General features: G+C 42.7%; 1 protein-coding gene across 1 annotated transcript in view; it reads left to right on the top strand.

Annotated features, from left to right (window-relative positions):
- The window catches only part of CTNND2 (catenin delta 2), a 731,680-nt gene that overhangs the window by 501,369 nt on the left and 204,281 nt on the right, over positions 1-26,030 (top strand). Inside the window, exon 9 of the mRNA XM_029913318.1 lies at positions 5,878-6,091. Within this exon, the coding sequence (XP_029769178.1) occupies positions 5,878-6,091 (214 nt within the window). The remainder of the gene's footprint in view (positions 1-5,877; positions 6,092-26,030) is intronic.

Genomic DNA, 26,030 nt, shown 5'->3' with positions numbered 1-26,030 from the left:
ACAGACCCAGACCTGTGGGGTACAGGAGTCTGGTAGAGAGCAAATATACTGGTCACTGGATGAGTAGTTTTCTGTTCCCTGAGTGACCAGAGCAGGGGCTGTACTAGAGTAATCAGGAACCTGCTAGAACCAGTTAAGGCAGGCAGGCTAATTAGGACACCTGGAGCCAATTAAGAAGAAGCTTCTAGAATCAATTAAGGCGGGCTAATCAGGGCACCTGGGTTTTAAAAAGGAGCTCACTTCAGTTTGTGGTGGGAGTGTGAGGAGCTGGGAGCAAGAGGCGCAAGAAGCTGAGAGTGAGAGGGTGTGCCGCTGGAGGACTGAGGAGCACAAGCGTTATCAGACACCAGGAGGAAGGTCCTGTGGTGAGAATAAGGAAGGTGTTTGGAGAAGGCCATGGGGAAGTAGCCCAGGGAGTTGTAGCTGTCATGCAGCAGTTACAGGAGGCACTATAGACAGCTGGAGTCCACAGGGCCCTGGGCTGGAACCCGGAGTAGAGGGCGGGCCCGGGTTCCCCCCAAACCTCCCAATTGACCTGGACTGTGGGTTCTTCCAGAGGGGAAGGTCTCTGGGCTGTTCCCCAACCCACATGGTGAATCCGCCAATAAGCGCAGGACCCACCAAGATAGAGGAGGAACTTTTTCACACCATATTGGCTCTGACACAGCTTCAATATAATATTGACTTTTTATTATGTCAATGGATATGTTGCCTGTTGACCAGATATATACTGAATTTACCAAGTGATAGAGTAAGCCATTGACACTGATAAATTTCCTAGAAGAAACACACTGAGAGCTGACCATGATTTGTCCACCACTGAAGCTAGTGCACCAATCAATGATACAGATGAGACAGCCATGGAAACTGATACATTACCTTTCCAGAAGACTCCTGTTATGTGACAATAGGGAGCACACTGTTAGGAAAATAGTGATGCAATGTAGAAGTTGTTTAGTCGTTACATGTGAATGCATTCAGATGCAGTTCAGTGGCTCTAGCATATATACACACAGAGTTGTGGATATAGGTGAACATCAATATATCAATTATTGCTACTGTAACTTGTTGCCTGGCCAAAGTGAAGATTATTCCAAGACCACCTCCTTAAGTAGCAGGTATGGGTTATGTTTTTGATATAATACAGGTAATTCCAGTGGGTTATTCTGCAATTGATTTGTGTAAATGAGAGCAGAGTTTGGCCCTTGAGTCTTTAGATGATCCAGTGCTACACTAATCATTTGTCGTGGTGAGCAAACACCCTGTCTGCATACATGGTCATTTTGCCTTGTGAATGAAGTAAAAAAGTAGCCACTTGTATATTAGTAAATATTATACCTAACAATTATCTCATCATCTCACCTGAAGACAGGCACAACGCAAACCCTTGTCAGTTTTCATGTCAGTGTAGAGTAGGTTCTTAACCTTAGCTTGCGCAAATCATCATATATCTCTCTACCTTAGGTACTTATATGGCCAAAGCTCTATTGAAGTCAGTGGAGTTATAACAATTTACACCAGCTGAGTATTTGCCTCTGGAACTCAGGATATATGACTTCTCCCAGCTATGTCTGAAACTCCTTCTAGGACCATGAGCAAATCATTTTACTTTCCTGTGCCTCAGTTGCTCTAACTGTAAACAGGAGGTAATAATCCTTCATTATACCTCATAAGAGGGTTACGAGAGTCTTAATTAATGTTTATAGAGCCTGTGGAGGTTCGTCTGTACTAATTTTATGATTATGTGACCTACCTATTAAGATAGTCAATGCATAGTTATATTGCGCTATTGGAAGGTGGGAATTTACTGGTGCCGTTTAATAGTGAGCTGTTGGGTAAAAAAGTAGGGAGGCAACACAATAGTCCAGGTAAGAAACAGGACGGCAAACCCTCGAAAGTCAATAGCCGAGCTGTGAAGAGGTGATTTCCAGGCTCCAGTACAAGTGACCCAGCTGCTTTGTCGAGGCAACAAGCTTAGAGATCAAAATGACACAAAATGCTTATAAAGGCCCCCTAGAGAAAGGGAGTTGGGAGCGGATGAGTTGTCAACAGCTGCTCAAGGAAAGTTGCTGATGGGAGACACAGATGTAGAGTGACTGACAACAGCGTTTGCAGTAGGAGAGTTTCTCTCTCCCAGCCCAGAGGTGCAGGTACCTGACCTAAGTAGAACTTACCAAAACGTGCGAGGGAATGTTAAGGTTGAGGTAAGATCAAAGGTATTTAGGCTTGTGTTTACTCATCTGTAAAATGGGGATAATGATCTACTTTGTAAAGCACTTTAAGCCCTGCTGATGGAAAAACACAATATAAGAGCTAGGTGGTATTATTATTATTTATTATTGTTGTGCCTATCATGCTGTGTTGTTTACTTTTCTCCGATTGCTATATATGTTTGGGTGAATGTACAGTACATTTGTTTTGAAGAATCGGTTTTGTATCACTTTAATCAGCCACTGGTCAGATATTCCTAGAGGGAAGTTGATTGCAGGCCCCCCAATCCATTTGGGCCTGCTGAGTTATCATGGTTGGAAACGGGGCTGCCACGTAGGGATCCAGCCTAAGAGTGGTGCAACTGCAGGTTCCATCCAGAGAGAGGTGAAGGTAGCAAAACCTAAGCAGTGCACTCGAGAAGGATTGCAAAGGGGGAATGGGGTCTAAGGCACCATTCTCCCTGTAACTGTAACAGTACAGTTGGTAAAAAGTGTGTGTGTTTAGGGAGGGGGGTTGTATCCTGATGATCCAGTCTAGAGCAGCGTGAATCACAGGGTTCCACTCTGGGAGAGGTGCAGATAGAAGGCTGTCACTTGGAAATAGTGTCCATGCAGAGACTGGGACAGAGATCACAGATGCAGCGCATACATGAACGTGACAGAGCCCTTTGAGGTCATCAGATGAGTTATATCACATACATGTTTATTCTAGGTGTACTTGCTTGAAATTCCTTTTTGTTCCCATCACTATTTCAATCTTTTTCTAAGCAATCATTGAAGTATTTATCAAAAATCATTTTGCACATATTTTATTTTAAAACCCTATGGTCTCTGTTTTTTATTCCATTGTTACTGATGTCACACATCATAGCAAAACGAGTGATACATTGGGTATATTTGCTTTTAATCCAAATGTTTTCTCTCATTATCTTCCATCAAATCACATAAGCATCCCTCTCTGAAGACTGAAATATCGAGTTCAGCACTTCATGTACCTTTTACTGAATTGATGTATCAAGTTTAGTTCTTGATATATTAAGTTCAGTTCTGAGTCGATTTATTTCAGCAAATGTTGCATATTGTGTCAAGTGGGTGATATAGCTGTTCCTCATGCAACACATCAGGTTTGAAAATATGATATATTAGAAAAAGCTGACACGTTGGTTTCAAAAGGTTAGTGATGGATTCAAAAGTGAATGTTTCTTGTCAGTAAATGTATCTGATTTAGAAAGTGGCAAATATCTTGCATTGCAAATGATCATATTTGCAGTAGTTGAGTTTTAGATCAGTCAGATATATTGCAGAACATATTATTTTTGATCTATTTTTGTGTTTTCTGAACTGAGAGGCATCGGTGTTCCTCCAGCTTGCACAAGCACAGAGTGACAGAGAGATGAATGAACTCCTGGCATGAGTCTGATGTTATGTACCATTATCCAGCCACAACCATGGCCAACCTCTGGTTTTACCACTGACCACTGTGCTTTATAGATAGTCTACAGAATGCCTAGACAGGTGAACACCATGTAGGGAACATTGAATTGCAATTAATACTCTGGGGAAAATATAGATTATCTTCAAATAATTACTATTTTAATTTAAATACTTTATTCTTTGTAATGTGAATATCATATAGACAAGAATGTTCTGTTCTGTAAACAGTAAAAAAATGTGTAAATTAACACGATGTACCTGCATCTCTCTATTGAGGCACTTTGTATTACATGATTCATATCCTAAAACAGTGATGTCATGATGTGCCATAGTACATAGGGGAACAGAAAAGTGATGACTGTTATTTCACCAGCATATAATTTTTAATGCTCAAATTTTGACACTGAAAAAGGTACATATTTTAAAAGGGATGAAAGCGTCTTCCATTCTTGGTTTCAGATAAACGGACTAAATGTATGAACACACACAACATTAATCATACTTTAACAAATAATTATAATTTACTACATAAGAATGGCCACACTGGGTCAGACCAGTGGTCCATTAGCCCAGTATCCTGTCTTCCGACAGTGGCCAGTACCAAACGATTCAGAGGGAATGAACAGAACAGGACGATTACTGAGTTATCCATCCCCTGTCATCCACTCACAGCTTCTGGCAGTCAGAGGTTTAGGGACACCGAGAGCATGGGGTTGCATCCCTGACCATCTTGGCTAATAGCCATTGATAGACCTATCCTCCGTGAACTTATTTTATTCTTTTTTGAACCAAGTTATACTTTTGGCCTTCAGAACATCCCTGGAAATGAATTCCAAAGGTTGACTGAGTTATGTGAAAAAGTACTCCCCATGTTTGTTTTAAACCTGCTATTTATTAATTTTCATTGAGTGGGCCTTGGTTCATGTGTTATGTGAAGTGACACATCCTTAGTCACTTTCTCCACACCATTCATGATTTTATAAACCGCTATTATATCCCTGCTTAGTTCCAGACTTTTTAACTTCTCCAGATATGGAAACTGTTCCATACCTCTAATCATTTTTGTTGCCCTTCTCTGTACTTTTTCCAATTCTTTTTTTTTTTTTTTTTTTTTTTGGCTTCTCTTTACTTTTTCTTATTTTTTTTTTTTTTTTTTTTTGAGCTGGGGTGACCAGACCTGCACTCAGTAGTCTAGGTGTGGGCATATCATGGATTTATACAGAGAGGCATTATGATATTTTCTGCTTTAGTAACTATCCCTTTCCCAATGGATACTAACATTCTGTTAGCTTTTTTGACTGATGCTGCACAATGATCAGATGTTTTTAGAGAACTATCAAACTATCCACAATGACCCCAAGATCTCTTTCTAGAATGGTAACAGCTTATTTAGTCCCCATCATTTTGTGTGTATAGTTGTGATTATGTTTTCCAATGTGCACTACTTTGCATTTATCAACATTGAATTTAATCTGCCATTTTGTTGCCCAGCCACCCAGTTTAGTGAAATCCCTTATAACTCTTCGCAGTCAGCTTTGGACTTAATTATCTTGAGTAATTTTGCATTGTCTGCAAACTTTGCCTCCTCACTGTTTACCATTTTCTCCAGATCAGTAATGAATATGTTGAAATGGTTTTCGACCTTTTAATCAGTTACTGATCTGTGAGAAGACTTTCCTTCTTATTCCATGACTGGTTATTTTGCTTAAGAGCCTTTGGTGTGGGACCTTGTCAAAGGCTGTCTGAAAGTTCAGGCATACTATATCCCCAAGATCACCCTTGTCCACATGTTTATTGACCCCGTCAAAGGATACTAATACATTGGTGAGGCATAATTTCTCTTTACAAAAGCCATGTTGATTGTTCTGCAACATGTTGTGTTCAGCTGTGTTTCTGACAATTCTGTTCTTTACTATAGTTTCAACCAATTTGCCTAGTAATGAAATTAGGCTTACCGGACAATTGCAGAAGTCCCTTGTTGAGGCAATTGTTTTGGCTCCTCATTGTTTCAGTTGCTTTAACAGTTGTCCAGGATCTTCACTGCAAAGAGCTTTGCTTTCAGTGCTGTCAAAGGGGCGGAGCCAGCACCATATGAACTTGCAGCTCTTCTTGGACCACAAGCAAGTGCTATGCATACCCTTAATTTGAGAACCACTGTTTATTAAGCTGAATAATGTGTGCACTACACCTGCTCATTCCCTAATATCATGGTTGTCACTTTTGGCTGTTTCAGATAAGAAGACAAGGAGGAATACAGTTACTGGTGGACCTGTTGGATCATCGAATGACAGAAGTCCACCGTAGTGCCTGTGGAGCTTTGAGAAACTTGGTGTATGGGAAAGCAAATGATGACAACAAAATTGCTCTGAAAAACTGTGGTGGTATCCCAGCATTAGTACGGTTGCTCCGCAAGACTACAGATTTGGAAATCCGAGAACTGGTCACAGGTTTGATTCTTTCTATGTATTTTTTTCATGAATATCAAGTACTAACTAGGTACTAGTTCAGTAGTATTTGTGCAGCACAGTGATGTGTATCAGTTGCTTCATAAATAACCTTTTTCTTTATCACTATCTTCCCTACTTTGCAACTATCATATGCCAACAAATGTACACTTTCAGGTTCTTTGGAAAGGCGAAATATTGACTGACTCCAATCAATATTTAACAGACACTTACTGAAGCAGCAGTGATTTTCTGACCTGGTTCACTCTCTTCCCCTCCCCCCCCCCAGTGGAGAACTGTGTTGATGTGATTGCATTCTATACACAGGTTATTCTTTGTGCTAACAATTCCATCATTGGGTATGCGTTCCCCCTTGTAATTCTTCAGAATGGAGTTATGCCACACCATATCCTAAGTATGCAAAGCCTGCTTGACTCTTCTTTGCTTCTTATAGAAATATGTGGGGGGGGGAAGTATGTTGAGGATATGGGCAGTATTTTCTTTCATTGTGAAAATGGCATACTGAACAGTGTATACTGTAAATACAGAGAGCAGAGTTTGGTAAAGAAATTATTTCATATTGTGACAGGGTAAAATCTGGTCTGATTTGTTTCTGGAGTTGCTTTGTTTTTAATTCAGTGTGGGTATTGGTTTTTGAGCCACACAGCAAAAGAACAAACAAAATCCCTCACTATTAAATTCTCTAGTGTTTTAAATATTTTTCATCCATTTTTGGCCAAAACCACCCTAACTTAAACTAAATGTTAAGAGCAGTTACTTCTTTTTAGGGATTTGTTTGTGTGTTTTGGTGCTAAGGTGAAAAGTACACAGCTGAAAGGATACTTGACATGCTATACACAGTGTTTCAGAGGGCTGAGATAGGTAGCATGAAAATGAGATATAAAGCTCCTTTTCCTCAGCTTGTTTTTGTCCAGCAGAAATGAGAAGTGGAAATGTGGCATAATCAGTTGTAAACTTCACCCTCCTCCCAATCTGAGTGCTGGTTACACATGAATGTTACTTATTTTTCACTCCTATTTGCAGTATATCACAAACGTCCCTTTCCAGAGAGTGGGGCCCTCTGTCAGTGATGACTGTACATGAGCAGAGTTCACTTTTCATAAAGCTTTGTCATGTTACATCAGCTCCCCCTGCAAGAGGAGGGTGCTTGCAAATATGTGAAAGAAAATATGTTAAGCAAAAAACCATATGAAGATTTTTAAATCCTCTGTAATTTGACCCTTCACTTGGCTATTAAAATGTCAGTGATGTGAAAATTAATTTCATGTTACAAATCAAAAATCTTAAGATCACTTTAGTTTTTTACGGTGTCCCTATCTCCATTGAAACTTTTTTTTACTAATGGATATGATAAAAATTCTAGTCTTTAGTGATACAAGGATCTATATCCACACACCCCTCCCCACTTTTTCAGAAGATCATCCACTGTTTAAGACAATTGATAAGAACACCCAGCCATGTGTTGACTCAGAATTTCCTTGCTCAAGGGTGCGTGAATCAGCTCCATGATGTATTTTAAGTGTAGAGTCTGGTATTTAATTTTGTTTCTTAATGATCACACTTTTCATCTCATACCTGTTATTCATGATTTATTAGATTCTTCTTGTCAAGAAGATGCTGTGCTACATGGGGCTCTGATGACGCATCCTGCTGAGTGACAGAATTACTGACAAACCTAATAAAGTGAAACTACTACTTCAGTTTCAACATATTTGTTCTGCTCTTGGTTGTGTTGTCTGTCTCCTGACTTCAGGGAGCACTCTGCCTGCTTACTCTGAGCAAATGAGTAGCAAAGTGCTAATGAACTCCTTCAGTAGCTATCATGGAAATTTCCATGATAATCTGTTGCTGTAATATGAAAGAGATCATTATTCAATTTTTAAGAGAATAAGCTACCCTGTATATTCCATGCATTAAACAATATATCACTGAATTCTCATGCACTACCAATGAAAGAAAAAAATAAGCTAACATGCCCTCACACTGGTTATCTTCAAAGTACGTGACTGCTAATGACAGGTGCCAAACTCTGACCTCTAATAGTTGTAACCAGTAGCTGCAATGAAAGCTGTAGCTAAGAGGGGGGATCGCAGTCCAAGAGAGTACTAAGCATATATAAAAGGGGAGAAATGAGTAGAGCCGGGCAGAGTGAAGTTGTTGAATGGAATCAAAGCCATTTGTAGCTCAGGATTTCATTGTGTTTTTTACTGATTATATATCCCACCGGCTATTTGTGGCCCACCAGCTATTTGTGTTTCTGTGCCTCTCTGTATGGGAGACACTTTAGGTTTGATAATGAATGACTGGTAGTGCTACTGCTCTGCTGGGCTCCTATCTAAAGAAATGATGTTCACTATGCCTCAGAGCTTGAATCCTTCAGTAGCCAGACTGGTATTGGGCCTCTTCATCGGGGTCCCCACTTGCTCTCTGTAACAACCTTGTAGTGTGGGAGCTGCCGCCAGTCAGATTTCTTCCCTACTGTCTTTTCTGGAAAAGGAAAAATAACTCTTTCAGTAGCCTCCTCTTGTAGTGGTGTGAGAGAGAATATTCCTTTGATACCACACCTAAGTTGGTGGTAGGTGCCCGAGAGAGGAAGCTTCTGTTGGTTGCAGTCACCTCCTTGAATGGGGTGAATGGGATATACTACATCAGCAGATCCTCCTTTGGCTAGTGAATGAATATATTGTATGTATCAACAATATACATAATATAGAATTATGTAATGAGTCTGATTATATATAATGTTTTTATCCATCCATCCTATAGAAAACCTATTTTCATTCATTTTAGAGGATATTATTGGCTCCATCATAGTCCTATACCTGTCTTACTTATATGGCCCCCATCACCATAGTATCTCAGTGCCTCAGTATTTAATATATTTATCATCACAACATCCCTGTGAGGTAGGGAAGTATCACTGTCCCCATTTCAAGAGGTCCAGATCCACAAAAGGACTGAGGCGTTTGTTTGTTTTTTTAACACTGAGCGTCATAGTGCCTAAGGCCAGGTCTACACTATAGCCCTATGTCGGTATGACTACGTTGCTCAGGGGTGTGAAAAATCCACAGCACTGAGTGACCTAGTTATACCAACCTAACTCTCCGTGCACACAGAGCTATGTCGACGGGACAGCTTCTCCCATCAACATAGCTACTGCCTGTGGGAGAGGTGGATTATCTATGCCCATGGGAGAAGCTCTCCCATTGACATAGTAGCGCTACAATGAAGTGCTACAATGGTGCAGCTGCACTGGTGCAGCTATGCCACTGTATGTGAAGACAAGACCTAATTTTTAGGTGCCTAGAAAATGACAGGAACAAGACTGCAATCCACAAAGCCTAACTAAGGTGCCTAGGCTCCCTATACAATATATGGGGAGAGATAGGTGCATGGAGTGACTGGAGCAGGGCACTGAACCCTGGGTCTCCCACTCCCAGGGGGATGTCCTGAGCACCAGGCTACATAGTCATTCTGTCTGTCTCTCTGACCCAGTGACTGTTTCACTATGGTTAAATACTTAGTCACTGGCTTAGAGGGAGAGAGAGTGTGAGCATGGGAAAGGGAATGACTCTGTACTCCAGTAGTTAGTGCACTCAGCTAGGAGGTGGGAGACCCTGGGTCCAGTCCTCCTGCTCCAATGACTCTTTCACTATTTATCCACAGTGGAACAGCTTCAACAGGAGAGACAGAGGGAGTCCTACATCAGACTATCTCATAGTCCAGTGGTTGTAGCTCTGGGTGACCCCTGTTCAAATCCTTCCTCCCCCTCTGGCAGAGAAAGGGAGAATTGAGCCTGGGCCTCTCATATCCCAGGCAAGTGCTGTAAACACTGCACTAAAAGTTATAAAGTGGACATCATCACCTCCTCCACCCAGGTCTTGAAAGGGATCCAATCCAGAAGGGGACCTCTGAGCATGCCTGCCAAATCAGGCCCTGAGCACAAGTTAGGCAGCTGAACCCCTATCTTCTTCTCTGGCTTCTGAATTGCTCTGTGGCTTACATGGCAGATGGGCATTCAGATGCCTAGAGGGAGGCAGCAGTGTGCACACCCAGAAGCTGAAACTTGGGCACCAAATGAGTGTAGGCACCTGCAAGATTTGCCATTTTTATTGATCACAGTAGAGCCAAAACTGGGACTTAAGTAGCAAGATACCTTTGTGGATTTGGGCCTGGGAGACTAACTGGCCTGTCAAGGGTCACACAAGAAGTTTTTCTCAGAGCAGGGACTTGAACATAGGTCTTCTACAGCCCAGACTAGGGCCCTAACCACTTGATCAGCCTTTCTACAATTATATTTATAATAGAGTGAAGCATTTGGAATGTCCTGTAGCACTCACTTGTGGCTTCATCCTTTGTGAGCAGTGCACCCATTTAAAATTCACGTTGAGAAATTATCTAAAATTGTTCTTTTTTGTAACTAACAAGGTGCTACTGTGTTAATGTCTTTGTTCATGTTAAGCCCAATAAATTATCTCTTAAAATCTTTTGATTTATGTTTAGGCAATATTGAACATAAGGGGACTGCTCCTGGACTCTGTGGTACTGTAAATAAGGCAGGAGGAATTGGAGTAAAAAGAATGTAAATATCTACATACAAGTCACTGTATAACTAATTTCAAACTGCACACATGATACATGTTTGGAACTAGTGAGGGAATAAAGGTGAATACATTTGAGAAGCCATATGGTCAAACAAGAAGAGAAAGACTTTTTCCAGGTTTTGGAATTTTTGTAGAGTAGGGGTTAGCCGGCCTTTTGCAAAATAAGAGAATTTTAAACTCTAGGCTTTGGCTTATATTTACAATCTGCAAATACAGGCATGCCTATAAAACAGCTGGACAGTTTACACTGTAAAATCTGTTTACAGTAGAATATATTTATCCATTGCCTAAATGAAGCTGTATACTGGATAATATTCTTTCCTTAAAATGATTATTGTGCAAAGATGACCAGTATTTTATTTAAATCCTATTGGAGTCATTGTATAATGATTTTGCCTGAAATAATCGTATGCACATATTCTGCATATGTTAATATTTTTGAGAGTCTCGCCCAGTTTAATTTTTCACTGTGATTTGCATTCATCTATGAAGATTATCAGTCTCACAGAAGATTTAAGAAATTGTTATAATCCCTGGTAATATGGAAGCTAGTGAATGAAAGGAATTGTCTTTTCAGTATATTTTCTCAATTCAAACTTCTATCTCATTTCTTTTTAAAGTTCCTTAATTTGCAGATGAATTCTTTAAAAAATAAAATTTTATTCTCAGCTCACAAAGCATGGTAGGATTTGTACAGTTGTAGCAAGACCCAGCTCCTGGTAGCCGTTCTACTCTTCTAATGCCCAGGGCCGGATTTACACCTTGCATGCCCCCAAGCACAGCATCTTCAGCCTCCCTCCCCCCACCACCTACAGCTGGCATTCGTGTTTTCCGAGGCTTGGAGCTCTGGGGGCCCCTGCCACCCTCAGCAGCTGGGAGCTGTGGGGGGCTCTGCTGCCCTTGGTGACTGGGAGCTGCAGGGCTACCTGCCACGCAAGGCAGCCCGGAGCTCCGGGGGCCTCCTGCTGCCTGCGCCAGCCAAGAGCTGTGCAGTCCCCCACCACCCACGGTGTCTCAGAGACCCCTCACTGCCCGCAGCAGCCGGATCTGCAGGGTACTCCCACCATCAGAGCGCCAAACTGCCACGGTTGGCCAGGGTACCCCAACACTTTTAACTTTCAGGCGTGCTGCCACAAAGCCCTACCACCACAACTGCCCAGTGCCACACACAGACCTCCACTGCCCAGCACCCCAACACACAAAGACCTTCCCCACCCCCTCACTGCCCAGAGCCCCCCCACAAACCTCCCAGAGACCCACTGTCTCACACCCTGTCCCCCAGCCACACTCACCGCTGGGACGTGATTATGTCTGCCTGGCGGAGCGCGCTGGTAGTGTGGCCAGGGCTGGTCGGGAATTACTCTGGCCCCTCAGGAGTGGCACTATCAGCCAGGCTGGAGCAGGAACAGAGTCTGCCCAGGCCTGGCTCTCTCAAGACTCACTTGCCCGGCAGGGCCCCCTGCGTTGGACTGCTGAGCTCCTCCCCTGCCACAGGGGGCTGCTTTGCTGTCCCTGCCGGCTGAAGCACTCCAGCAGGGCTCCGTCTCCCACTCAGCCAGCCCCACTCCCTGCCAGGACCCGGGACCAGCAAACTTTGAATTTTTAGGTGCCCCTAGAACTAAAAATGGTTAAAGGAAAACACCTTCAGAATGAAAAGCTCCTCTAAACAGGCTCCAAATCTTATTTTAAGAAAAGTTGAATGCCATATAAGAAGTCCTCTTTTGTGACTTCCAATTGTCTCTCACGCTGTTTGTCTGTCTTTCTATACCACACTTATTCCATAAAGTGAACAGGTTTACTTTAGTTCTTTCAGTTTTCCACTAGTACAGTGTTAAGTGTTTGATAAAGCTAGGTCAAAAAGATGGGTTTTATGTTTAGATCCTTCTCAGTTCTTGCAGCAGGGACTTCTGCTACTATTAGGGTTGCCAGGTGTCTGGTTTTCAACCGTAATGCCTGGTCAAAAAGGACCCTGGCGGCTCTGGTCAGCACTGCTGACCGGGCTGTTAAAAGTCAGCTCCCTGCCTGCCATGACTCCGTGCAGCTCCCAGAAGTAGCGGCATCTTCTCTCTCCGGCTTCTAGGTATAGGGCAGCCAGGGAGCTCTGCGCGCTGCCCCCTCCCCAAGCACCAGCTCCACAGCTCCCATTGGCCGGGAATTGCAGCCAATGGGAGCTGCAGGGGCAGTGCCTGTGGACAGTGCAGTGCGCAGAGCCACCTGGCTGAGTCTCTGCATAGGAGCCAGAGGGGGGACTTGCCACTGCTTCCGGGAGCTGCCTAAGGTAAGCGCTACCCAGACCCTGCACCCCCTCCCATGCCCCTGCCTTTGGCCCCAGTCCTGATCCCCCTTCTGCCCTCCAAACCCCTCAGTCCCAGCCTGGAGCACCCTCCTACACCCCAAACCTCTCATCCACAGCTCCACCCCAGAGCCTGCACCCCCAACGGAACCCTCCCACACACCCGCACCCCAACCCCCTGCTCCAGCCCGGAGCCTCCCCCCCACACCCTGAACCCCTCATTTCTGGCTCCACCCCGGGACCTGCACCCTTAGCCCAGAGCCTGTACCCCTCCCATACCCCAACCCCCTGCCTCAGCCTGGAGCCCTCTCCTATACTCCAAACCCCTCAGCTCCAGCCCCCATCCTAGAGCCCCCTCCTGCACCCCAAACCCATCATCCCTGGCCCCACCCCAGAGCCAGCACCCCCAGCCAGAGCCCTCGCCCCCTCCTGCACCCTAACCTGCTGAGCCAGCCTGGTGAAAGTGAGTGAGTGAGGGTGGGGAGAGCGAGCAACAGAGGGAGGGGGGATTGGAGTGAGCGGGAGCGGTACCTCGGAGAAGGGGGGGGCTCCAGAGAAGTGGCTGGACCTCGGAGAAGGGGCAGGGCAAGGGTGTTCAATTTTGTGTGAGTAGAAAGTTGGCAACCTTATCTACTATAGTTTGGCAGTTGGGAAATCTCTGTCCTCTCTTTTCACAAGCTTCATCCTAATGATGTGGTTTCATTATATGTGGTGAGTACATTTGTCATAATAGCTCTTGATGCTGGAATAAGCAGCAATCTTTCAGGTAGCTCAGCCGCAGCACATTGAGGATCTTGAACCTTTAATTTGATCCAGGAGACTGGGGTGATATGTTCTTAATTCTTTGTGTTGCTGAGTAGGCAGATTGCACCATCCTAAACCAAGCGGAGCTTCTTAAGGAATTACTTTCATTTCCAGGTATCATGTGCTTTGGTAGCCAAGCCTGGAGGTGACAAAGGTGTGGATCACATTTGTTGGATCCTCATCTGTGAGCACTGCAAAGAGTGTATCCTCCAGTCTAGAGGTCTTTTCAGCAGCTGAATCTATCTGAGTACTAGTGTGGAGTCCAGAAGGACATACAGGCTGCACACTTTCTTAAGTCAGAACAGGTGCCTTGGATAGAAGAAGTTCTGGTGTTGGCTCTTTCTTTAAAATGTTTCCCTTTCCCTACCACTGTTGCTTCTATCTAACAGAAATTTAGTTTCAGCCAACTTCTGTTCCTCCAGGCACTGGGAGAGCTGGGTGCTGTCAGTATTGGACATAAAGGAGATGATCTCAGTGTTGTCTGAGTATTGCTGCTGAGTCTGTATTGTCCCAAAATCTCTTCCAATGGTTTTACTTAGATGTGGAGCCTTGTCCAACTCCAAAGATGAGGGCTCTGGATGTAGAGGTGCAGCCACCTCTCACAATCCTATGATGGGTCCAGGAGAATATTTCCCTCCATTCAGAACCAGACCTTCCTCCCTCCTGTGTCTTTGGCCCCTTCTGCATATTCTGTCTCTTTTCCCTTATCTTTAACCAATCTCTCCAGTCTAGATCATTTCCCTCTTCCCTCAAGAATGCCCTTGTTTTTGCTATGTTGAGTTTTTTTTTAACCTTGATAACAACTTACCTTTCATACTAACTCCCATCTCCCCTTTCTTGGCAGAACTCTGCAGATATCTTTACTCTCACTATCTTAGTTTCCTACCTTAATTTTCTCATTGGCTCCCTGATTCCCTCCAGTCCAGTTTCACTCCCCCAAAACTACCTCCACTGAGATCATTAATGACCAACTAGCCAAATCAAGGAGACATTTCTCTATTTGTATCCTTCTTGATCTGGCTGCTGTCTCTAGACAATGTTGACCATTTCTCTTCTTTTCAGCTTCATGTGGCTTCTTCCACTTTGTGCTCTCCTGGTTGATCTTTTGCCTTATTGATAATTCCTCCAGCATTCCCTTTAACAACTTCTCCTTCTCCTTCCTTTCCCTGTCCATTGACAAAGCCACAGGATTCTGTTCTTGGTACTCTCTCTTTTCTGTCTATGCTCCCTCAGTAAAGTTATTTGTTCCCATTGCTTCAGCAGCTACCTCTTCACTGATGATTTCTGAATCTGCCTTTCTACTCCAGACTTCTTCCCATTTGTCTAATCTAGTCTATAGTTGCCCCTCTGGCTTCTCCTCTTGCATGTCTAGCTATTGTCTCAGATTTAATCTCTTGAAAACTAGCATTCTGTTTCCTCTGAATCCCTCTCCATTCCCACCTCTAATTGGCACAGGAGCCAAGGTTGTGTGGGCAATTGTGGCTTTCCTCCAGCTTTATATCTCCTCTGTTTTGGGTAGCTGGGGGCCAGTTTAAACATCAGCGTAAATTAGAGCATCCTCAAGGCTTCCCTAACATACTGTTGTCCACTTGTGTTGCCAAGGGTCTATGCAGGCAGCCAGAAATAGTTGAAGCAAGCTGTCACAGTTTAGGGCAACTGCACCTGTATTTCACCTCAGTGGTCCAGCAAAAGCACCTGCTCTCAGTCCTCCAGCTGTTGCCTTTTTGGGTGGAGACCCACCTTTTACACCCTTCTGACTGGGATATTTCAAGGCTCCACAATTCCCTCTATTCACTGTGTTATCTCCAGCAGAGACAGGCTGCCCAAGCACACCTGCTTGTGTTCTCTTCAGAAATGGTTAATAGTGTGACTGCCCATGGTTATTGATACCACACAGCTCTTTTTATGCAAGCATATTTCATTCTTACGCATTATGGAGAAAACATTAAAAACAATTAAAGAATCTACACTCATGCTAATAAGTTTACCAGACCACCCCAATTCTGACCTGAGCTGTAGCAGGAGCAGGTGTTCAGCACCTCACTCAAACAGTTTCTTCTGTGGCCACAAGTTCATCAGTCTTCAGCTCAGAACAAGCAGACCCATAGCATGTCTAGTGCATTGTTTGATCTAGAGTTTCCAGGTGTGGGTAATTAGTAGACAATGGGTTTTCCTCCCCAGTGCATAGCTTCAAAGGAGTGGATTCAAAGTGGGTCATTTACATTCCCCTTACCCCCAGGTACTTCCTAGGAAACCCACTTCAAACATATTGTTCCAAAAAGCCCTTAGTGTATTAGTCACTCTCCCACAAGAAGTTATATACATGCAGTAACAGAACAACACATACACAGCTGCGTTTTTAATACAATGAACCCCAAAGATATTAAATCTAATTCAACAGGATTCAACCTGATTCAGTAAAGTTCATTCAGGGTATGGCAGGATATTCTCAGTCTGTCACACAAGCAACTCTCCAACCAGGCCCCCATTTCAGAATCTCTGGGGGGTTGAGTGGCATAGAGCCATTACAACAACTCTTTGCATCTCATCTCCCTATGCCAGAGGTATTCCGGTGGCTAGAGCAACTGACTTTACTAATGGAGCCAGCATAAGAGGACTGAAGTGTACCAATGAATCAGGCCCATAATATACATGTGTATATAAAGTAAAAGGCAGTCGTGCAAATACACAATTGCCTGCAGGGCCTGCAATGAGGGATGAGTCTTTGATATCCCTCAGGGAATCAAGGAGAATCTGAACTACAATGCACAGTTATACTATAGTTCCCTTCATAGAGAGTTCTGTATAATCTGGATGGAACATACTTCATTAGCGGTCTCCTCACCCTAGTCATGTGCCACAACTCTAGCCAGTAGCTGCTGGTAAAGTGAAGCATAAAAACCTTTTTATTAAGAAGTCTGAAATAATTGGAAATTCAAAGTCCTCTAATAAAAATGAATACAGAGAAGAGAATGGTATAAAATTAGCATACAGTCTGTGGATGGTGAAATAAACAATGTTTTTTCACTCATTAGGGATGACAATGCATAAATGATTTGCAGCTCCATTTTGACTCTCCTGAGTTATGAGTTAATTACGAACACTCTCATAATTATATTTTAGAATTTGCTCTGTTTGCTCTATGGTTAACACAAAAATGGTACTAACCAGTGTTAACAAAGATAACACAGGAATCCCCACTGACTCCTATTGGAGGGGGTAGAACTGATTAACTACTGCTGGACTCAACCAACACATGCTTTTTGTTTCAACAGATGTTTCTGATTGTTGATTCCTTCCTCTCACCTCAGACAAAAGTTTGTATACCTTTTTTTCATTTCTCTTCAAAGAACAAAAGCCATCCTGAGTGGAATCTCAGATACGGCTTCATGAGCAACAAACTAGCTGAATTAGTAAACATGCCTTTCAAACAGTAGCCCTACATGACTGTGGCACTGGTATATCAAGCACTATGTATCTGGTCTGGCTCAGAAATGATTTTAGCAAGCAGATGATTGTAGAGTGATGTAACTATAAAAAATAAAAAGGCAAATAATTTCTTACTGTGCTGGGCAGCCTATTTTAGGACAATATTGAAATGCAAATGGCTAAGGCATAGCTTTTGTCTACTGGAAATATTAATGGGTAGGGAAAACAATGAATTTTACCACTAAAGATATAGCAGGGAGAAATTAGTTGGAAATTAATGTTTTAGTTTAAATTTGATTTTAAGACAAACTTAATTGCTTTTTGAGAAAGTTACCAAATCAGTGGATTTAGTGAATGTACCAGATGTCATAAATCTTTATTATAGAAATATATACCTAGGTTCTCCATAAAGTTGTATTGAAAAAGTAATTTAAACAGAATCAAAGAGGTATTAAATTGGTATAACTGATAAACCAGGTCCTGAACGAGGAACAAAAAGAAAACTATAGATGTATCTCATAAGCTTTTAGGCTTTAAACAAGTGAGACAATCTTACTGTACTAATTAGGGAGATTAGAGCAAAAATGAAAAAAAAGTAGGAAAAAAACAAACATGGAGGGAATGTGCTTAGAAATATAGAATGATTGAGTTCTGTAATAAATTCATTTGGTCCATGCAAATGAACTTTAGTTTTTATATTTGCACTAATAAAAATTGTTGAGTATCATCAAAATCCAAGAAGATTCCCCAACTAATATGACCTGTATCTTTCTTTGGAATGTTATAGGTATGTCTAGTCCAAGAATAGAAAAATATGGCTTTAGTTATAAATAATTACTATGATGAGCAGAAATGCCTTTGGCTGCTTTGGGCTATAATAAAACATTCCATATTTTCTCCTGAAGATAAGGACATTTCACCCTGAGATTCCATGTTTTGTTTATATTTTCTAAAATTTTATATTAATCTTGTTTAAAGAAGGTTTTAGACATTGATTAGAATCAGTTATATTTCTGTTTAAAACTTAAAAAAAATCCTCCTCCTTTGCTGTCTTTGGCTACAAAGGCATATACCCCTTTCCTATAAAACTTCACATCCAATCTTGTAGTGGAATAATAATAATCTTCAAAGAAGCACTATTTTGGTAACCTCTATATTGTCCTAACACTGATTTTAAATACTAAGTTTTATCAAATGAAAGAAATTGTATATCGAGAATTTAAGCCCATGGAAGTGTCCCTAACGTTACATGTAATTTCAGTTACCATTGACTGGTGAAGAACAGTATTTGCTTTTATTCCAGAAGTCAAGTGTTTTACGGCTGAAATAAAATTCTTGTATAGCTGATAATGCCAAGTAAAAATTGAAGATGAAGGAGAGGGGGCTTCTTATGTAACCAGGATTGTTGAATTTATTTATTTATTTATTTATCTAAGTTGAAAACTCTGAGTTCTTTTACATTGAGTACTGCCTTAATCATTGAAGATTTTCTGGGCAGATTTGTAAAGCTACAATAGCAGTTAAGTGTTCAACTCCCACTGAAGGTCAAGAGGAGTTGGGGACCTAACTGTCATTTATGCCTTTGAAAAGCTGCCCCTTAATCCTTAAATGTTGCTGTTAAGCTTTGTTGGTTTGTTTTTGGCTTCTATATTATTTTTGTACCTTCAGACTTGTGAGTGAGGACTATGTTTTTCTTTTCTTTTTAGTTCACCATGGTTTTCTAGTCATGATAAATTGTAGCTATTTTTCAGACTTTCCAAAACTGTCAATGAAAGATACATCTTCATTTCTCACAATACGTTGAAAGATTGTATCTCAGTCACCACCCAGAATCTGGAAGTCTCACTAAGAACTCATTCCTGTACTGTATTCATAGAGAGCAATCCAGCTGCTGTTAAAGGGAGGGGATTGAAAAAAATGGGAACACTGGAGAGGTTGCTATTCTCATATAATTAGCATGATTTTAATGAAATACTCGAAAAAAATTAGAAATCAGCTGGTATTATACCAATGATAAATTTTGTGACCTCTGGATATCTTTGTAACTCCTCCTGTGCAAAGTCATGCTTCATAACTAGATTTCTGACAAAACAAAACAAACAAAAAACAAACAACGGATGAACATTTTAAATCTATTTAGAAGCAAAGTTCAAGTTTTTCACAGTTTGTTTTTGCTAATTAACCCCCAAATGAATATGACTCCTTTCTTTTGTATAGAGAGTTCCTGAAAATGTCAGTCGTATATTAACATTATATATAATGCTGCAAATCTTGCAAGTAGTAAAAACAATATTAATATTAAGAAAAATATTAAAAGCAGCACTTCTCATGGTGGGTATTTCTGCAATCAAAATAATGTAAAGATTTAATAGTAACTTTCTGCTTTATCTGTTGTGTTACTTTCTTAATGGATTTTTTAATATATTGTAATGCAAGGTAAGTTAAGAAGGTCACATTTAGCACAGAATTCTCATAGATAAGAAGTCATATTTAACACAGAATTGTGGTTAAGGGATGAGCATTTAGTATTTAGGATTTTCAAGCAGTTCATCAATTTAATAATTTTCTGCAAAAGTGCCCTTGACATTAGCTCAGTTACTGGAGTGTGTAAACACAGATGTGAAATTGTATTGTGATAAACACTACTCATTTCAAAATGACATCTATTTTTAGCCCTACACCCTTTTGAAAATGTGATTTGGAGAGTGCGTGAGGGGGGTATCCTCAAGTACTTCCCACTGACTTTATTGGAGGAGGATAAGGCCCTTTAACCTACCCACAGCCCGTTTTCTAAAATAAAGTTTAAAATACCCGTGGCTGTATTCTTACAATTTTCCTTTTTGTTACAATCCTAAAACCATACATAGTACTATATGTTTTTGGTTGAGAAATACCTAGAGCATTGTGGTTTTGTTTGTGAATTATTACTGGATGTTCTTTTCCTGTGAAATTTGCAAAATGAAAAGCAAAATGAAATAATAAAGCTATGCAAAATCTCTAGCATGTTGCTTGATATTGTGCCTATGAAAGCTACAAGTTGGAGCAAATAATTTCAGTGTAATAGCTCTTGTGGATTTTTTATTAAGTGTTTTGTGGGATAAGGTTCAAGGCATTTTTTTATTATACTCACTGAATCAGTGACACATGCTTGCATGTCTAAATGCTAAAAAATTTTAAATTAAATATAAGGTTTGGAAGATGTTAGCTTTAACTAATCTGTCTTCAGTGGCTCTTTAAATCGTTAATAATGGGAAGTACTGTTTTCCTATTTGAAATTATTAAAAAATGACTACATCTTCTGTGGCTGCTTAATTTACTTTAGATGCAATCCTTTAACATAGCATTGGGACTACTCATGTGCTTATGGTTAAGTACATACTTATATGCTTTGCTAGATTAGGGCCATTGTGCAGGATCAAGCTCTTACATACCATATTTTCTCTACTGTCTCTTTTCTTCCTGCTCAGCTGCTTTCTTAATGGTTGAAGGTTAGGTAATAATTTGATTTTATCTCCCATTGCTTGAAATACTGTCATCCACATTATTTTTCATCCGCCCAATCCCAATGACCTACTCCTGTGGGGCAGTTAAGATTTCCTACAAAGTGCTGAGCAACCTTAAATCTCATCAAAATAGTATTTCAGCAAGAATGCAATGCACATAACCATGCATAAGACTGCATGTCATAATTTACAGTCCCTGCTTCAGCCCAGTAATCAAATACCTTCAGCTTTCCTCTGAATCTTCAGGTATATCCATCACATAATATTTATTTTGAAGGAACTGCTGTAAGTATCCATCTGCACCAGTAAAAACTAATCAGATGAGTACCTTTTTCAATATCCCGTGGATGTACTGTACCTAAAGATATCCATATATCAACATAGGAGAAACAATTCTACTTGTGTCAGTTTTTACAACCTGTTTTTTTTAAATGTCCTACCTGAATTTTAGATTCTGTATTCATCTGTAGACAGCAGTATGACTGCTTCAAGAAATGTAGCCAGCTTTCAAGAATAAGTCCAAGAAAAGGAGTTAATTGTCCCCAATAGCTTCTTCAGAGACACATAATACATCCACTTTTTCAGGCACTAACAAAACAAAACCCTTATAAACTAATCAAGCTATTTCCCCTACAGACCGGGAAGGGGGAGAGAGTTTGTTACTCTTTGTTTCCATTTTTAGATACTTGGGAGATTCTAAGGGTATGTCTACACTGGAATAAAAGACCCACTGCGTGGCCACAGCTGGCCTGGGTCTGCTGACTCAGGCTCTCAGGGCTCAGGCTGCCAGGCTAAAAATTGCTGTGTAGATGTTTGTACTCAGGCTGGAGCCCAGGCTCTGGGACCCTTCTCCCTCATGGGGACCTGGAGCTCAGGCTCCAGCCCCCATCCAAATGTCTACACAGCAGTTTTACAGCCCTGCAGTCCAAGCTCTGTGAACCTGAGTCAGCTGACCCAGACCAGCCGCCGGTGTTTAATTGCTGTGTAGATGTTCTCTCAGGGTATGTCTACACTGCAGTGTAGGACCAGGGTTAGTAGAACTTGAGTTAGCAGATGCTGGGTTTGAGTGTCTACATGTATTTGTAACACCAGGTTACGAATTGTTGAACCTTGGGTCCCAACATGGGGCTCCAGCATCTGCACTGCATTATGTGGGTCCAAGCCCAACCACCCATGTCCCAAGCTTCTTAGCTCCCTCCCAAAATGTGACTGCTCTAGCCCTTTCTTTGTGACGTGGTGTGCAAAAACTTGTCTATCCAGAGGACAAAGTAGGCCTGTAGGATTGTGGGCTACTTTTGGTAGCCTCCCAGAGCATGTGTCCCAGTGGGGCTCTATCTACATTGAAAAGCAATAGGGTCTGAACCCTGGGTTCCGATATCCTAGCTCTGAGCCCTGAGTTAGCATGATTTGTGTGTAGATGGAAGAGGAATTAGGTCTCAGTTTAAACCCTGGGCATACATTCCAGTGTAGACATACCCTAAGACACTATGGTGATGGCTCTGTATAAGTACCTAGCATTCCAAAACCCCAGGCATTACTGTCCAGGGCAGTCAGATTTCCAGTCTGTGGGTTTCAGGTCAGTAATCTCCCACAAAAACTTCTAAGTCTATTCAATATGTATTACGTATGTAGTGCATGTATAATGGTAAATAGAAAAGTAATTTAACAAATTGTGTAATTTTACTTCAAGGGTGATGTTGTCTGTCACACAGCATTTAAGTAAACAAGATTGTCACTTTTACTGAATCATTTTCTTCAAATCCTATTACCAATTTGCATTCCAATCATAATACCTTCCCCTCCTTTAGGCATGCCTTGCCGCTCTCTAGATACATAGTTTCTATTTTGGTTCTGGAATTTAGAGAAATAACTGTCTTTATCCACAGATGTAATCTGTTGGGCTGATGAGGAATAACTCTTTTTTCATAATGATCCCATAGCTAATTCACCTTCAGCTGTCCTCAGTCAGCTACAGAACAATCCTAAAACTGATGCTTTTTAAATCTTCTGCTTTCTTCACATTCTTAGCTCCATTCCAATAGCCCTGACATAAATTAAGGTCAGTGTGCTTGACCTTTTGTTTTATCCTTTCTTACGTGATCCAGCCACACTGTTTGAGACTGGATCCATGAATTCACATTCGTTTAGCCTTTTTGAGACCCTCTACCCCCCTTTACTCAGCTGTGATTTTAATATTCCTTTTTTCTGATGAGATGATGGACAAGCAACCTTCTCTGTTAGAGTCGTCTGCAATGGGCAGCCAAGTTATAAGCAGAGATCACCCCTTGGAAGCCTACATGTATTAACTCAATGAGGCACATGTGCCTACATTGCTCTGAGTAGCAGGAGACTTGGGAAGTCACATTGAACCGTGCCACATTTGCCACAATTCTACCACCATCTTCAGGGTTTCCCTCTTCTTCTGTGTTCTGTTGTTTCCAGGACACAGACAAGCCATACGTGTGAAATTGAAGTGCCTTAGAAGCCTATGTACAAATTGGGGATTAATATGTTTTTGTTTGCAAAAGTCAGTAAAATCGGTCTTGTGTACTTAATTCACTGAAAATAATTTGTCTCCAATGGCAAGAAAAGAGCAGATGGGTATTTTAAATGAACCCATAATCTAGTCATAATATGCCACTAAATGGTGTGACAGACCCAGACCAGTGGGGTGCAGTAGTCTGGTAGAGGGCAAATATACTGGTCACTGGATGAGTAGTTTTCTGTTCCCTGAGTGACCAGAGCAGGGGCTTCACTAGAGTAATCAGGAACCTGCTAGAACCAATTAAGGCAGGCAAGCTAATTAGGAAACCTGGAGCCAATTAAGAAGAAGCTGCTAGAATTAATTAAGGCAGACTAATCAGGACACCAGGGTTTTAAAAGGAACTCACTTCAGTTTGTGGTGCAAGTGTGAGGAGCTGGGAGCAAGAGGCGCAAGGAGCTGAGAGTGAGAGGGTGTGCTGCTGGAAGACTGAGGAGCACAAGCGTTATCAGACACCAGGAGGAAGGTCCTGTGGTGAGAATAAGGAAGGTGTTTGGAGGAAGCCATGGGGAAGTAGCCCAGGGAGTTGTAGCTGTCATGCAGCTGTTACTGGAGGCACTATAGACAGCTGCAGTCCACAGGGCCCTGGGCTGGAACCCGGAGTAGAGGGTGGGCCCGGGTTTCCCCCAAACCTCCCAATTGACTTGGACTGTGGATTCTTCCAGAAGGGAAGGTCTCTGGGCTGTTCCCCAACCCACATAGTGAATCTCTGAGGCAAGAAAATCTGCCAATAAGCGCAGGACCCACCAAGATAGAGGAGGAACTTTGTCACACTGGTATCAGGGGTGGGATCTTGGGGTGCACAGCGCGGCGGAAGAAAGAGGGTGATTTAAAAAATAAACAAAACAAAAACAAAAAAAAGGGAGAGGGTTTATTTTTTTTCACCACAATGGATGACGTAGTGCGGGCACTGATACAAGCTATGGCGGCCCAGCAGGAGGCTACCCATGTCCAGGCAGCCGCCCAACAGGAGGCAGTGCAGCTGCAGCAAGAGACTAATCGCCTGCTGATGGACCAGGCTGCTCAAGACCGACCTATGCTGCGGGAACTGGTAAACCAGGTAAAGTCCCTTACAGAGCTGAATCGCGGCCATGGTAGGACGTGGCTCATACGGGCCAGCCATTGGCTGCAGAAAATGACATGGGAGGATGATGTAGAGGCATACCTTCTGGCCTTTGAGAGGACAGCCCTACGGGAGGCCTGGCCTCGAGATCAGTGGTCTGGCATCCTTGCCCCATTCCTGTGTGGGGAGGCCCAGAAGGCCTACCATGATCTGCCTGAAGAGGCTGCGACAGACTACCCCCAGCTGAAAGCAGAGATCCTGGCCAGATCTGGGGTAACGACAGCAGTGCGGGCCCAGCAGTATCGCGGTTGGAGGTACCAGGAAGCCAAAACCCCGCGGTCCCAATTTTATGACCTCATCCATCTCGCACAAAAGTGGTTGCAAACAGAGTCCCGGCGTCCGGAAGAGATACTAGTGGTTCTGGTCATCGACCGATACATGAGGGGACTACCACCAGACCTTCGTGCCTGGGTAAGCCAGAACGAACCCTCCACTTATGACGAGGTTGTCGCCCTGGTAGAGAGGCGAAGGACAGCGAGGGAGCTGACCCGACCAGTTAAGGAAGAGGCACCCCAGGTTAAACAAGCAGCACCAAGCCCTAACGTTCGGGTGACTGGGCCACCAGGAGAGCCCAGGTGGAAAAAGAGAGAGGCTGAAGGCCCATCAGAGGCCACAAAGAGTCGGAGCACTGAGGGAGAAGAGGATCGTGATGTTAGACTGCCCAAACCAAGAGACCGGGGAACGCCTAGGGCTCCATACAGATGTTATGCCTGCGGGGAGTGGGGACACATAGCTGTACAGTGTCCCAATGCTGAGGAGCCTATGCAGTGTAACCTGGGGAACTGGGCAGATCCATGTTCCCTAATCCACCTTGTGGGGGTCTCACTAACCCCACATATGTATACCAGACCAGTGAAACTAAATGGGGTAGGGACCACGGCACTGGTTGATTTGGGGAGTGCTATCACGCTTATCTCAGGGAAGCTCGTGAAGCGTAGTCAGCTGCTGCAGGCTAAACGTACGGGGATAACATGTGTCCATGGGACAGTTAGTTACTACCCCACCATCCCATTAAAAATCGAGATCCAAGGGAACACTACTGAGGTAGCAGCAGGTATAGTCCCTAAACTCCCATACCCTGTGCTCATAGGGAGGGACTTCCCAGGGTTTGGAAACTTACTTCCAGTAGGGGGATTGGAGAAAGATGGGGACCCTAAAATTGGTGAGGCATCCACAGCAGACTGTCAACCCCCAATCTTCTCTGAAATGTCCCCAGATTTGTTCTCCACTCCCAGACAGGGTAGAAAAACAAAAAGGGAAAGAAGGGCAGCTAAGGTCTTGGGAACCCGAATACTGACCCAAAGCCAGAGGGTCGCTCTTGTAGGTAGGCAGACCCACGCAGCTGAAAAGGAGACCACGCAGGAGGGAGAAGCACCTGGGTCTGACCCCCACCCTAATGCTTTTGAACCAGAAGAGGCAACAGAGACTGGGCCCCTAGATCTTGGGCAGATTAGCCCCGGGAGAGGAAATTTTGGACGGGACCAGGCAGAAGACCCAAGGTATGACAACATTAGGAAGGAGGTGACTGAAATAGATGGGGTCCCTGTGGAAGGGAAAACCCAGGGACCAGGACCCTACTTCATAATGAAGAAGGATCTCTTATACCAGGTTGCACCAGTACAG

The sequence above is a fragment of the Terrapene carolina genome, unplaced genomic scaffold, assembly GCF_002925995.2.
Source record: "Terrapene carolina triunguis isolate 2854851 unplaced genomic scaffold, T_m_triunguis-2.0 Scaffold580, whole genome shotgun sequence".
Lineage (NCBI taxonomy): Eukaryota > Metazoa > Chordata > Testudines > Emydidae > Terrapene > Terrapene triunguis.
The sequence above is the reverse complement of the archived record's forward strand: the minus strand, read 5'-3'. Positions and strand labels throughout refer to the sequence as shown.